At 39.2% G+C, this 16,376-nt stretch overlaps 1 protein-coding gene across 2 annotated transcripts in view; it reads right to left on the bottom strand.

Annotated features, from left to right (window-relative positions):
• CRIM1 (cysteine rich transmembrane BMP regulator 1) overlaps positions 1-16,376 on the bottom strand; it is a 136,518-nt gene that overhangs the window by 29,341 nt on the left and 90,801 nt on the right. For both annotated transcript variants that reach the window (XM_080997670.1, XM_080997671.1), the window contains 3 exons: positions 11,767-11,949; positions 10,268-10,465; positions 2,366-2,494 (listed from right to left, as the gene is read on the bottom strand). In XM_080997670.1, the coding sequence (XP_080853796.1) occupies positions 2,366-2,494; positions 10,268-10,465; positions 11,767-11,949 (510 nt within the window). The remainder of the gene's footprint in view (positions 1-2,365; positions 2,495-10,267; positions 10,466-11,766; positions 11,950-16,376) is intronic.

Raw genomic sequence — 16,376 nt, 5'->3', positions numbered from 1 at the left:
AACCCGAGGTACCACTGTATAAATAAAACAAAACAAATTAAAGTTTTGTTATTAGTGAAATCAGTCACAGCTTTTCCTTAAATTAACAGGAACATTAGCCTTGAGAGGAACCCATGAGAATGAAGGTGGAGGAAACAACAGGACAACTAGTCATGGTGCCAGGCAAGTGGCTGAGAAGTAGAATTTCTGGGTCTGGGGGGACCCAGAGAAGCAGGGATACTAAGGATGGGGAAAACAGGATTGCTCAAGAAGAAGAAAAGCTCCCTGATTTTTGGCAAACTCTTGAGAGCAGGAGTGGATAGCCTGCAGGCCACACTGAACCCACTGTGGGTTCCAATCTGTCCCATGATGTCATTTTCCTCATTCATCAGCTGATTGGCAGTGGGACTGAACAGCCTTTACCAAAGGTGTCATGGGCTTTGAAGACACTCAAACTCAGGACGCAAGGGAGAAACGTGCTAAGATGAAGGCACGCTTGGCAAATCCACACCATGATCAACTCCTGCCCGGAAACCAATGTCCCCACTGTGGAAGGACGTGTGCATCAGAATTGGCCTCCACAGTCACTTACGGACTCACTGTTAAAGCTGTGTTTATGGAAGACAATCTTACTTGGCTACGAGTGATCACAGAAGAAGAAGAAGAAGAAGAAGAAGAAGAAGAAGAAGAAGAAGAAGGCGGCGGCAGTGGGAGCATGCCCTGCTCCAGAAGTTGCAAGCAGTTTCCCTTCTGTAAACAACCCTGTGCTGCTCCTTGAATGGCTGGTGCTTAAAACCTTTAAACCTCTGGAAGTTTAAAGAACAGTGCAGGACTATGTAAAACCTCTTTCACAAACTTCCCTACATTCCTCTTCAAAACTCTAAAAACTAGCTGGTTTTCTGAAATTCAAAGCGTAGCACAGGACTGTTTGCAACACTGCCCAGCTGTGCATTACATTCAGAACACTCGGGGCTTTAAAGTGCAGCATCTCCTAATGTCATAGGGACATCTGTGAAATTGGATATGGATAAGGATCTGGTCCACCAGTGAAAAATGGTTCACCATCCCCTGGACTGACCAGACAGAAGAGAGGGGCAATCAAAAAGAACAGCAAATTGCATTCCCTGTAGTCTGAAGCCTCTAAATGACAGTTTGTCAAAAGCACTGTCAGGGTTGGAAAGAAGGAAAATGCAGGACTAAACTCTTAAGTGCAATTATATTTAAACTTGTCTATAATTATAGCTATAGATCTGTCTATGTTTTTAGCTTTTGTTTATTTCAATCTGCGTAAGTGCTATCACAAATCAGCTCTCATTGATCATTCTTAACCCCTTGAAAATGCACTGCTGATAAAGTTACAGCTTATGGCTAATACAATCATTGTCGTACTTCCTTCAAAATCCTCTCAAAACTGACCTCTTCCATAAAGTCTTTGGCACATCCCCTTAGTTCCCATGATGGACTAGAACTCAATGTTAAGCTTTCTTTAAATATGTCCAACTAAAACAACCACATAATGCTTCCCTGTTAACCGCTCCCCTCAGTTCTCTTTATTAGGACTTGACCCCGAACATCAAATTTGCAATCCCAGCAATAAACACTCCTTAGAGCACATGTCTGAAATCCAGCATTGTGTGAGTTGACTTCTGCTTGTGTATGGAGACCACTGGGTGTCAGTTTGTGGCTTCACACACTCAGGTCTAAGGTGGAATTTATCTTCCCTCATCCCAAAACCATCTCAGAAGAAAGCCTGCTTGAGAGGAGGTAATTAAGAGTCTAGTAAACCCAGACATTCATGAGGGACAGGGCTATCAATGGCTGTTCTGCCTCCATGGCTGGAGGGAATATCCTTCTGAATACCAGTTGCTGGAAATTGCAATAGGGGAGAGTGCTGTTGACTCCCTTGGGATGAACAGGTAGCTAGCTATATGTAATGTGTGAAGAGCGCTCTCTCCCCTCTCCCCATTTTCATGGGCACAGAAATGCTAATTGAACTGTTTTACATCAGTAAATCAGGATCAGAAACACATTTTAAAAATGGTGGATGACCATTCAAATGCTCCCAAACTGTTTATAGAGCCATACTGACCTTTATCTGCAGGGTCCAAAAATATGACTGACAAAATTAATATCATATATATATATATATATATATATATATATATATATAAAATATCTCTGGAAATTTATTTCTGTTGCATAGATTTTTCTCCCACCATAAGTTTACTTATTTATATATTTTTTGGAAAAGAGAACATGGTATATTGTGCATGAGATAGTATTGAAGATGGAAAAAAGAATGCAAAGTTGCTAAGAATGTTTTGAAAATGATTTTGGTCAACATAGGCTCTTTAGAATCACAATTCAGCATCAACTGTATACTTACTAGTTTTGCACTGGCAGATGCGACAACCATTTTGGTCTACTCTGAAGTCATAAATACAATCCATCTCAGTTAATGTGCAATTCACCAGAGGATAACATGTGGGTGGACCTATTGTGATGTATGTTGGCTCTAATGGAAAGAAAGGAATAATTTATTTTAAAATATGCACATGCTAAGATCTAAGAGTCATTAATGGAAATGCTTATTCAAATGTGTTAAAATTTGGACATTGTCAGCTCTAGCCAACTAGAAAAACTTGACTACATTTGTAGCAGAACAGCATTTAATTGCTCAGATCCCATTAGCTATCTGCTTTGAAATCTGAAACTGAGATTTGTTACACTTGCTCTGCCTCCCCCAGTTCCTGCCCCTAACAGGATCTGGCTTTATCTTTGCCATAATTTTGCTCAAGGTGCTAACTGTTGCTTTGTGCAACACACATGGTATGGCTAGGGACTAAAACCATTGTTCAGTGACTTGTAGTTTCAGCCTGCAACCAAACATATCCCAAAGCTAAGACCCGTCTCACCAGAATCCATCTTTCAGTAAACTTAAACAAAATAATTAATTTCACATATTATGCAAATGAGCCTGTGGCAATCATAGCCTGCTCAACTCCTTTAAAAGATTAACTGGAACTTAATGTGTTGGATCCAATGTTTACTTAAAGCATACAAAGATAAAACTCAACATCCATAAATTTGAACCACATGCCTGTATCTCAACTTTCTGTGGCTTGTTAAATACATTGAAGAGTATGCACACTAGACAGTACATACACAAATGTTATATTCATAGATGGATGAATGGTGTGCTAAGCTTGCCTAGTAGGCAAGGAAATGCAGTCTTGTTTTGCCACCACAAATACTCTACACATACAGAAGTTCATTGGAACCAGACCATTATTCTTAATTTCAAATGAGTTTTCTAGTTCATATGATAAATTTCCAAACCATCAGACACAGAAATGTACATATTTTATATTGCATAGTATTTGCAAGATATTTTAGTGGCCGTTTCTCACTATTTTTGTGAATACATAAAATACACCATGTGAACACACAATACAGATATGCTTTGTCAAGTTTGAAAGACATATGTATACACATTTCACCATGTTCTTTAAAACGCACATGACTGAGGTCTCAAACTGGCCTTTTGTTAACACCATTAAATTCATACATTCTATGTGCATAATTTCCTATGAATGCAATGAAAAAAATGCTTCCAAGAAAACAGATGATTTTTGAGAGAAATTCAGAATGCCTTACATATTTGTCAGGGAACTGCCATCAGCTCAGAGGCGAGAGGTGGAAGGGCAGTTGGGTTACAGGCAGCCTCCAAAGATCGTGAGAAGCAGCACTTCCTCTGCGGAGGAGGGAAGCCACGCCTCCAGTGGGGAAGGGATGCAGGGCTTGGAGGATGCAAGGGAGAGCCACAGCACCAAGCATGAACAAAGCGGGGGGGGGGGGGAGGCAGGTCCCCCTTTGCCCATGCCCTCCCTGAGCAGTTGGTTTACGCGCAGAGAGGGGAGGCGTAGGATGGGGGTCAAGAGACTACTCTGCTGGGGAAAGTTTAAGGACCGCCCACTCCCAGATTCTGCTAGCGACTGAGCAGACATGGAAAAGAGTCGATCTGCATTGTGAATGTTTTGGACAGATAACAAAGCCTTGAAAAGACCAACGGGGAGTCTTGCCTGTTTGCTCTCGAGCAACCATGCCGGCACTCATAACAATATTTAAAGAACAAAAATATAAGCTATTGGTATTTGGAATCCTCAGATTCTGCAAGGACCAATGCCAGTGCCAAAACAGATTTGGTTCATTGAACTGATAAATGCTGCAAACAATTTAGATAAGCTTGAGAATTCTATTAGATCTACCAGAGAGGCATAACTAAGTGAAGCCAGCAAAGGCAGTTATTAGTGAAACTATTATCACTCAGAAAGGCTTTCATGTTCTGCTGTGCACTGTGCAATTATTGTAAAAGAAAACCACTGAAATGGTGCAAATATCTTATTTCTAATGTCATAGTAGTCCCAATAGATTTTAAATGAGTTTGAAATTTCATTTTGTTAGGCACAACGTAAGTAGACTGACTCCACAAAGAAAATGTATAGTCCAGACAGCCATGATCAAGTGTGTTAAATCATTATTTTGTATTTGTGATTTCAGATATAATGTTAAGTTGAGAAGAGCTAACATTTTTAAAACCTTCATTTATGTAAACAAATTATTGCAAAATTGAATTATAATACATGTTAGATAAAGCTAGATGCTAGCAAAACAGCTCCCTGTACATCTGAATGTTTTGAAACTTTAGGTAGGAAAAAAAATCAAATTGTTAACAGGGCCTTGGGGGGGGGGTGTCAATGCACTTCTTATCTAGCAGGTGCTATGCCACATGTCCAATATGTCACAATGTTTGATAAGGAAATCCTTCAGAAAACTTGACGAACAATCCTACCAGAATATGCATAGCGTAGTATTTACCTAAGACAAAGGTTTATTATTCATAAAATTATTCATGGCATGCAGCTAGAGAATGGATATCCTTTTCCAAAAGGATATAAGAAGAGCCTGCTGGATCATAACACTAGAATTCATGAAGATCAGATGGAACGGAATGTTGGACAATTAAAAACATACTTCTTCATGCAGCACATAGTTATAACCACCAACATGGAGGATGGCTTGAAGAGAGAATTAAACAAATTCATGTCAGATAAAGCTATAAATGACTACTAGTCATGATGGCTATGCTGTACCCAAAGGAGTGTTCTTGTGGGTTTCCCACAAGCATGGGTGGCCACAATGAGAACAGGATGCAGCCATTGGCCTGACCCAACAGGCTCTTATTATGCCCTTGTGTTAAAAGCCTATTGAAATTTTAACATGGTGTTCAGGAAATATTGAAATATTTATTTCAGTCTTTGTTGGATGCTGAGAAGAGACCTGGAAATAAATTTTAAATATTTTATTTATACATTTACATTGCTGTGCTGTTATTCTCAATTACTTCTTTCAACCCTTGAAAACTACAATTGTTTATGTTTTGCATATTCCTGAAAGATAGCTGTTTTTCCTTGAATAATGTGTTAGAACTTCTGTAATGCCTGGCAGAAACAACTGCTGGTAGTTATTTATATGTGGGTTGTTGTTGTTTTTTAATGCTGCAGCTACTCCCATACAGATTCCAATTCTCAGAACAAGCTTATCAATAACTAACTTTTTCTATCCACAAAGGTAAATCCCAAGATAGAGTAATTTTATATGGATGCCTGAGTTTCAATAAGCTGCAAAAGAGGACAAAAGAAATAATTTCAGTCCCCTCCCTCCCCCCAAAAAAATGCAGTTACAAAAAAAGGAGGGGGAAATCAGCTCTTTTCACTTCACTGAACAAGACTCAACAAATAAAGCTAGTTCAGCTACTGCCAGGCTTCTAGCTATTTGAATAGACAAACAGTTAAGCTTGAAAAAGCACACATGGTCATGTGACCTAGGTTAGCCTTTCATTGCTGCCCTTGACAAACTGCAGAAGAAAGACTGAGTGCACAGATGACGAGACAATGGATGGGAAAATAACATTCCGTCTCTGTATATTTTAGATGTGACTCTAAACTGTAGAAAGATTTTTTTTTAAAAGGGCTGGAAATGGTAAAGAAGGCTGCTGTTAACATTACTGATTACAATTATATTTAAAGATAAATGTGATTGCAACAGACAGCCATTAATTCATAGGAATTTCTGTGGAATAACACTGTGGTATTTAACAAACTATATACACCAGCATTCAGAAAGTCTATCGAGAAAATAACATTGAGAGACTAAAGTTTAATGCTGAACTAGCTAAATAATGTTGACAGGTTTACTTGTCAGAATAAACACCCAATGTGATGCTATTTTAACAAGTGACTCCACCAACCCAGCTGCATATATGTCTGTAACCGCTGGGCAATTTTATTTTTTAGTTCATGAAGAATTAAAAGAATGCTCAGTGTAAAGTTTCAGCTCTATTTTCAGTGTTTCCCTGGTAAAACCGTCTACTGTAAACAGTTTGTCTACAGAACACCAAATTCATGATGTCATTATAGCTGAAATTGTGCAAGGTCTCCAAACAGTTACAAAATATTTGGTAACGGCAATACGACATGCTACATTATTATTGCCTGCAAAGTCTAGATTTCACATTACTGTATTCTTGGTCAGAAGATGTGGAACCCTGCCCTTAAAAACCAACTCAATCCTCTTACTTTGTGATCACAAAATCGCAGGAGGCTTTTCTCTGCTGGTCCTACAAGAACTACACTAGTGACATGGCAACTTTATTTGTAGGTCCCTGTGTGTACTAAGTACTTACAGAAAAAATGAAGGCAGCAGTAGAAAGAGCTTTATTGAAGGATAAGTCAGTTACTGAGGTGTCATGAGTGGGAGAAGAGTTGGGACAGCTAACACTAGAAAATACTCAACTTCTCTTTAAATGCCTTCTGTATTCAGATTCTTTAGATCATAAAACACAATGCAAATACATGTTTTCATTTTCTTTATGAACATGAGCTGTATCACCTACAACTACTAAATAATTTCTCTGCTGAGTACTTTCCATTTACGAGTCATCTCCTTTCAAGTTTAGAAGAAAGTGTTTAAAAGTTTTAAAATGAAAGGTGCATATTAGAATTACCTCAAATAATTTGTCCACATCATCTAGATCATGTTGTGTCACAGTGAGAGAGATGGCATTAAGAAGGTGGCACCTCTAATTAGTGGCTATTCAAAAACTTCTACTCTCCTTACCATAGACTTTAGTTAAAACAATCTAATAATTCAATATACTCTGTCTTCTATAATAAGGACTGCTTGGTTAATTAATTTTTACCTGCATACATTGCCCAATGATTGCTTATTAGGGCACTTGCTTATTAGGGATCAATAAGGTTTTGGTAGTCTATAAAAATTTTGAAATTGCTAAATGATCGGCATATATGCTTTGCATTATAAAACATTCATGAATATCCAAAAGAATTCAGATTTGGCAATGAATTGTAAAAATAAAAAAACAAAACATGCAGGAAAAGATTTAGCAGACAATACAGCGGTACCTCTAGTTATGAACTTAATTCATTCCAGAGGTCCATTCTTAACCTGAAACTGTTCTTAACTAGAGGCATGCTTATGCTAATGGGGCCTCTTGCTGCTGCTGCGCCATCGGCACACAATTTCTGTTCTCATCCTGGAGCAAAGTTCTCAACTCGAGGTAACTCTTCCAGGTTAGCGGAGTTTGTAACCTGAAGCCTTTGTAACCTGAGCCGTTTGTAACTTGAGGTACCACTGTACTTAGGTGAACAATTTCTAAGATCTACTCATGCTGTCTGCCAAAAGATAGGAAGGGTAGAATGGCCACCCCATTCCAGAACATGATAGTCCATCAATATAAACCAAAAATCTTTAAGTGTTATGGTTCTCAAAGGAGCTGGACTTACTGTGGACCCCTTGTGTTAAATTCATATGACAGAGCAGGCAACAGAAAGTTAGTTCAACTTCTTGGATCTTAACTCCCACACACAGTGTTCTGCTCATAGAATGGAGCTTCCTTACATCTTCCTTCCTAGTTCAATTCCTTTCCCCCACTGCCCCTGAACAACCCCTGGAAGCTTGTGGAGTCTTCAGAACAAGGGTGTGATTTGGGGAGGAGATAGGAAATAAGCAAAAGTTTGGGGCCTTCCTTTTATGCATGTGGAAGTTTCTCTCCTCTTATGCCGGTATCTTTCTATCTAAGCCACAGAGGCAAATGATTCATTAAAATGCCTATATTATAGTTTATTAAAATGTTATAAAGATATGCTCAAGTGTACAAAAGTGTACAGCTGCAAGGTTAACTGATTAATCAAACATAACAGTCTGTTTTGCCCCTGACAAACCTGTTCCTTAATTAACTTTTTAAACTTCCATGTTCTTTGTGGAACATTGTCTGTCTTCCAAAAAAAGTTAAATGCTGCCTCCTGAGCTGCATAATATGCGTTTACTTAAGCTTCCTGGAAAAACATTCATATCATTCCAAGGGTGACTAAATGTTTTCCATCCTCATAGCTAGCATTCCAGACAGCTTTTCTTTTCCCCGAGTTCATTACATGAAAAATACCAGTTCCAAGTTCAGTGCTAGAGAATTTCCTTCCTGGTGCCCAAATTCCTAATGCAGAAACAACAAAGTGGTTTTAAGGCTGCATTGCTTGGTTTGGTCCTTTAATTAAAACTTTACAGAAGAAATAAAAGCAAAGAATTCACAAAGGAGGTGATATTCTACAGCAACAATAGAGGCAAAGGAAGAAACATGAAAACCCTCCCAACAGAGCAGACATGAGTATGGACAAGCCTGGAACAGAGTTGCATTCATTTCTCTTTTCTCTTTTTTCAACATACTTCCACCTTCTCAGCTTTTTATATGAAGGGCAACACAGATTCACCAACTTCACAAGATGCATATCAGTTCAGGAATATTTTCCCCAAACAATGTCTAAACCAGTGGACTCCCATGGCTATGTATGGTTCAAGCATTGTGTGTCCTTTTTCAGAAAAAGGTTCCAAGACTGATCATTTGAAAGATCATGGCAAACTGCTGCAAGTGAGAGTGCTCTTCACCATGGAATTCAGGTTCCAAAATAAATATATAAATAAATTTCACCTGAGGTATCTAGCCAAAAGACTGGCTCTCTGTGAAATCAATGTCACCATGGGCATCAAAAAAGGAAAGTCAATCAGGAGTGTGGCTTGTTGCTAACCTATCACAAAATTGGCCTCTTCGAATTCTGAACAGCTGCAGAGCTAGTTCTCTGAAAGTATCTAAAACACAAAAAACCCTAAAAATTCGGGGAGGGGGGGGGAGAGCATATTTTTGGTTCTCATGTTCTTATTTTCAGAAGCCTGAACTTTTAAAATGTATTTTATAGCAGGGAGCCTGAAATAAAATTCATTTCTTTCAGAAACAATGTTGTTTTGAAGCCAATTCAGTCTTGTTGCAAATCCCTTAGATCTATGATCCAAAGCTAGTAATATTAGTGATGATAGTACTGAACAGGAAACAGGACTTGTTTTTTGAGAGAAATACTTTCCAATGTTTCAGAAAACGGAACATCTTCAAATACTGGGCACCTTCTCATTTTTTCACTCCTAATCAACAGTACTCAAACAACTACTAAGTTGCAATGGGAAGTACATTCATGAAAATGTTCACCGTCCCCCACTATGAAATACAGCCCCTTTTCATGGCATTTGTATTCCTGCAAGAAAGTGTGCAACGCTGCCAGGAAAGCTTGGGAAGAATTACAGAAAGAATCACCCAGTTACCTGGGCAACAGAAATGTATCCTCTCTCTCTCTCCAATTCAGAGTGAGGGCAATGGGAGGGCTTTGTTTGCTTTCACTACTATTACCACATAGTCAAACCTGATCTGATGGTATTCAGAAGAGGGGGGCATAACAGAAGGAAAAACAAACATGCCCCCCTTGTCAGGGCAAGGGAGGCAATGTACCCTCATCGGAAACTAGCTGAATTTCAATGGCTGATTGCAAAGCAGTAGGGATAGGGACCTGAATCTGCAGTTAGAACAGAGCACAAAACATTGATGGGCAACGAAACTACCAGCAAATATGATGAAGCAGTGAAAATTTCTGACCGATAAAGATCCTCCTATGCAGAGTGTGGGAAATGGGAAGGCTTCATGTGCCCTCAGGAAAGTTGGCACCTAGATGCTCTGATGTTCACTATATAATCTGTGTCTGGCTGAGGTCACATACTACAGTAGCTCCTCTGAATATTAACAGTAACTCTAGCACCACATCGAAAATTAACACTAGAAAAGTTTTTATGCCAATTCTTAAAATGGTATTTTGCATTCTCCATGCCTTACCTTCACACATTGGACAGCATTCCCCAGGCACTTTTACGGGATTCAAGCAGCTCTGTCCACAGGCTGTGGCAACACAGTGAGATTCTCCATTGATACATTGACAGAAAGTACAGTCATCTTCCCTCCAGCGGTCACCGTGTGCTTGAATCTGGCCATTAGCGTAACACCCAGCAGGGTTACTAACGGGAGAAATTGAATCTAAAAAAACAACCCCAAACCACATCAAAATGGTTCGATTTATTTGTAGTGTTTAATACATATGTTTTATTGATAATATAGCATTTTGAACATTCTGAGAGAATATCAACACAGGATTAAAAATAATTTATTATAAGACCACATTGATATTCATTACAACAGCAAGGGTGCACAGCTTTAAAAGTGTCAAAAATGTAAATTATCTTTCCCAAATGTTATCAACAGTGAATTATATTTTTACAGAACTTTATGAATTGGACTCTCTTTTAATAAGGAAAACTGACAGAAATACTACATTTGCAGAAGATATATAAGCACTAGAGATAATTCAGATTATTTATAAAACTCTTGGGGTATCAAGGAAGTGAATAGCATCCTGAGCAGCCGTCCCAATTTCAAGGTTCTTTTGCCAGGAATTATGAGCTATCGCTTCAACACATTAAATAATACTAAAATCTATGACGACTTACAACTTGTGCAGGGGTTAGCTTCCAGGGACTACATGTAAAGCTGAAATCATGTACAGTGGTATCTTGGGTTACAGACGCTTCAGGTTACATACGCTTCAAGTTACAGACTCCGCTAACCCAGAAACAGTGCTTCAGGTTAAGAACCTTGCTTCAGGATGAGAACAGAAATCGTGCTCCGGTGGCGCGGCCGCAGCAGGAGGCCCCATTAGCTAAAGTGGTGCTTCAGGTTAAGAACAGTTTCAGGTTAAGAACGGACCTCCAGAACGAATTAAGTACTTAACCCGAAGTACCACTGTATAGCTACAACAAGCCCAGAACCACACCCGTGTGACCATCCCAACCTTCCTGAAGCCAGTGTGCTGAGTGGGCCTTGCCCCTGGGTGTAAAGTGGAGCCTTGCTTACTGGACTGGGACACTTCAGTGAGATCCCAGGACCCATTTGAGACTTTCCCAGAGCCCAGTAAGCAAGGCAGAGAGCTTAAAAGTGCTTTCTGTGACAGGGAAAACAAGCCTGGATAGCCGTTTTAAACTCTCTGGTTTGCTTACTGGGCTCTAGAGGTTTCACAAGATCTCAGATGGTCCTGTGAGATCTCATGAGACATTCCCAGCATTCAGTAAGCAAGCCTGGGAGCTTTCAAGCTCTTCCCCTTGCATGCATTTAATTTGTGCAATCGCAGCTGGCTGGCCACCAAACATGTAAAGCTGTCATTGCTGAAGTTAAATGCATCCAAGTTGTGAGTTGGCTGTACTTTTAAATCAGATTCAAAGAGCACCAGAGCTATAATAACAACAACAAACAACAACAACAACAACAACAATAATAATAATTACCTTCGCATACTGGACAGCATTCTCCTTCTGGTACATAGTATCTGTCACAATGTAGCTCACCACACTGTGCCGAGAAACAAATAGACACACCACCTTGGCATCGACAAAACCGGCAGGCATCCATTCGAAACATATCTCCATCATAATATTCCACACTATTAAATATACAAGCTGGCTTCACTTCTGAAAATAGCAACAACAACAACAAAATAACTTTTCATGAAGGTGCTTGGCTATAAAAAGCATAGTGACTTAACTCATGAAATTCTCAGATATAGGATTATCTACTCCTTGGTAAAAAAAATAAATCTGGATTTTTGTTTCTGAAATGTTTCACGGTTTACTTAATATATACCAGGCTGAAAGTGCCTCAGCTGAAATTGCTCCTACTTGTGAAAGCTGGGGAACATGATTTTTGCTAATCCTACCTTCACCTACTGTAGTCCTCCATAATACATCCTATTTTGTTCTGGAGGGTTCCCTAACATTCAGGAACGCTTTTCAAGAGGGACTTAAGCTTGGAGGGTATTTTTTTTCTGGATGGCAGCTGCATATTCTAGGGCATGTTCTACATCTACAATTATAAAAAAGAATGATAGTGACAGAAGAACTACTGGTGTACTCCAGCTACTCCATCCATCTATCAAGGAAAGAGCCACTTATTTTGAACTTAGCCTCAGCTTCATCACACCTGAGCTAGGCCTTTGCAAAAAGTCGGAAGAATTCAGGGTGCAGAAACAAAAAGTTATACACACAGCCTCTTTACTGTGAGGCCGTAGGGTGATATTTAACTCTCTTGTTTTAGTTCTGCTACCAGAGTTTGCTGGTGAACACCTAGCCCATGTTTTGTTTTGTTCAATGAAATATGACTGTTGCTGTTCATTTTACATTTTATTTCAATAAAGATGTATTTTTTGAAAAATGCTCATGACTATGCTGGTTTCACAGATATAAATTTGGGATAAATTTCCTTCATTGGATCAAATGTCATGGCAAGCCCCCACATTGCACAGAATCATTTGGCAGCACTCCTGCCCTTTTATCTGAGCCCAATTTATATGCTAAACCCCATTCTAACTTTATGTACTACAAATACTTATGCCAGGAAAAAGGCTCTGTTGAAACATATTGCTAATTATTGGTTGATAATTAAGTACCCTAATTTTTATTTTATTTTTTATCAATTATCCTGGAAACATTCATATTCAAGAGTGGCACATGAAAATGAATTATTTTACCGATTCATCTCATGGATAAATTGCCTAAGACTTTTTAAATATTGTCTATTCTTAATGGAAGCTAACATACCACAGCAGCTTCAGGCCAAATTAGATGCAACATGAAACACCTGCTTTAATGTTGCATGTATACCTTTACAATTGCAAATAGCAGCACCAGCGCCCCCAATCAGGAAGTGAGGGAGGAGCCTTTTCCTGTGCCTGCACTGTAGCCCGGACCAAAAAAATGCCCTTTTGAATTTATTTACATTGGGAAGGCAGCTCCCACTTAGCCCAACAGGAAATTCCCTCTTAATGAAAATTTGTTGTGACTCTGACCCCGGGGAAGCATTAAGCTCTCCCTCCCTGTTGTGGTCCAATCCTAATTGGGGGATTCAATGACTGCTATTTATGGTTTAAAAAGGGCACATGGACATTAAACAACATTAAACCACAGAATGTGCAGTGACACAGACGTCTCCAATTCAAGGTGGCTTTGGGCTAGCAACACACTCTTTCAGCCTTAGCTTCTTTACCGGCAATAAAGGGAAAAATAATATGGATCAATCTCACAGAGTTGTTGCAAGTACTACTGTGATAATGTATACCTAGCACTTTGAAGACACTAAGGTGGAATCTACTCACATATTAAAAACATTCTGAAAATGCTTTTTTAAAAGCGTTTTTAAAAATACGCTGAATTTTCCATTAGGCTCACCATCGCCATCTATTGTCACATTGTATATTGCACTTAAAACGTTTTATTTGCAGCTGTATAGCTGAGTCCTAAGATTCTGTATGAGTAAATGAAGCTTTCTCATTATGGAGTCTGACCATTGGCACTTACTTGGCACTTACACCGACTGGCAATGGCTCTCTAGATTTCAGACTAGTATTGAACATAGCATTTTCTGCATGCAAATCATGCAGTCTATCATTCTGATTACATTACAAACAAACCACAACCCCTATTCACTCGGTTAACAGAAAGGTAGCTGATATATAGCTAAATGTTATGGGTATTGGGGTGTGACAAGTAGTCCTTTGTCTCACAGCCTATCAATTTAGGATGCCTCATAATGCATAATCTTAATGATTTCAGAAGAGTCAATGTTTGCAGTGAAACATCAGTGCACCTTCTTACGACTTCTACACTACACTGCTGCCTGTGCCTCTTTCTGCTCAAGCAAATCCCAGATGTACCTGGAGCTTAGGAACTGTAGGTGGATCAAAGCAGTCCAAGCATCTCTGGGTCAGGAGTTACATACCTATGTTGTCTGGCAATTCTGTCTAGCCACTGGACCATCCTGGCTTTCATATATGCCTGGGGTTTCTTAGGGTTTAGCTATCTGTACTGACACTGAAGGGAGTTATTTCAGTGCAATGAACAGAAACAGAAAATATTTGATGGTACACTATTGGATTAATTAACAGAAACTGCACTACATCTGGAAAGTTACTGGAACTCAGAGAATGTTTTTAAAAGGCGATTAAGGTCTGTTAAGAGCAAGATCATCTTACTCCAACCGTTTTAGAAGTCAGAACACATTAGGAAAACAAAACAATTGCAGACATTTCTTTGCAGACAATTTCTAAAGGTGACTGCTGCGTCTTTTGATTGCTATGAACCCTGGATGACACTTTTGTATTTAATTCAGAAGATTATCAGCAGGAAGTTCTTTTTCCTTCACTAAGCCATGTAGCACACTCGTGGGATATCTGTTGCCTAAATGTCCTACCTAACCTATCTTAAATCTTCTTTTGTGGCTATGATAATTAGTAGCTGCTAAATTCCACATAAATAATGTGTTTTATTCTGTAACACTATAGGAAGTTACCTTATACCAAGTCAGACCACTGGTCCATCTAGCTCATTACGGTCTACACTGACTGGCAGTGACTCGCCAAAGTTTCAGGCAGGATTCCCTACCTGAGGATTGAAGGAGGGACCTTTTGTATGCAAAACAGATGCTCTACCACTTAGCTACAGTCCTTCCAACTATGAATTTTATTGCTACCTGATGCTACACTGCCAGCTCAAATAGTCATCATAATACTGTAATTACCGTCAAACAACTTCTTTTGTCTTTTCAAAACAGGTACCACCACCACTGGGTGAAAGCCCACATTCCCTCTTGGGCAATTTGTTCAGAGCTGCATGCTAGTGCTGGAGAGGGCCAGAACCAAAAGTGAGTGGGCTAGAACCTCCCACACAATTTCTTTCAAAATCATCACCATCCCTCATTCTTTTTCTCAAGATCACCACCATCACTTCTTCTCCTAAAATCATAATCCACCCTTCCCACAAGGATTGGATCACATTGCCATCTCCTGCTCCAGCCTGGCTGCATTGATACCATCACTGAACAGCAGCAGCCAGTCCATACAAACTTGGGAGACTTTCAGGATTGCTTTCTAGATCAGAAAACATGATTACAGGTAAATTTGGGACCAGAAATCAAGCCCTACTTTGCCCTCATCTACTCTTCTCCTCACAGTGTTTCCTTCTCTGCCAGAAAACACTAGGAGAAAAATCTAGAATTGCAAAGCACCTAGGTCTCCTACAGAGTATGCTCACTTCATTCTCTTTATCATTATTTGGAGCATTGATTTCCCTCTGACCCAGGGGTGTGTGTGTATGTGTGAAGTTTCAGGAACCACCACTATGAGGTACTCAGCTTGCTTCCCCATCTCTGGCTCTTCTATATGAAAAGATTGTTGAGGATGCTTCAGGAGCCATTACTTCAAGGCTGCCGGTGAAGCACACTTTTTCCACTGGTAACCAGTGGGTGGGGGCAAGGAGTAGGCATAGGATGGAAGGGAATGTGAGTGGGCTGTATCTGGCCAGAAGCCAGTAGATCTAAATTTAAATAAAGAACCTCTGTTATATTTATAACTTTATGACTTTGGATATAGAACCCCTAAAGGATACTGATTTTTAAACACATATTTGCACAGTAACATTCATTAAAGAGCGGTACATAGCATGAACAGAAATTTCAGGAACAGAGAGAAAGAATAAAATAATAATCCTTAACTGAGTTTGCCTTTTAAAGGCATAACTTCACTGTTGTTAGATATATAGCCCAGTAGCATACTATACATTTATTAGTTTGAGTTGTTATTTGTATAGTAAACATTATTTCAGCAGTGGTGCTTTTTGTAACATAATTCTTACAATGAGAGTTATTATTCTATTATATCATTTTGTTTGTGATCTTTGATGTGTTTTTTATATCAAGCAAACAAAAGATGCTTCACTAGAATACCTGCATCTTGCCTGGTACTTAGGAAAAGTATATTAATGTTTACTTGGTTTACATGTTATAATTACACAGCATCTCAAAGAGTAATTAAAATAGCATGTGTCCCTTTGATATTTTCGTTCAAAAT

The sequence above is a fragment of the Podarcis pityusensis genome (genome assembly GCF_964106645.2).
Source record: "Podarcis pityusensis genome assembly, chromosome: 3".
NCBI lineage: Eukaryota > Metazoa > Chordata > Lepidosauria > Squamata > Lacertidae > Podarcis > Podarcis pityusensis.
This window is presented reverse-complemented; position numbering and strand designations above follow the sequence as displayed.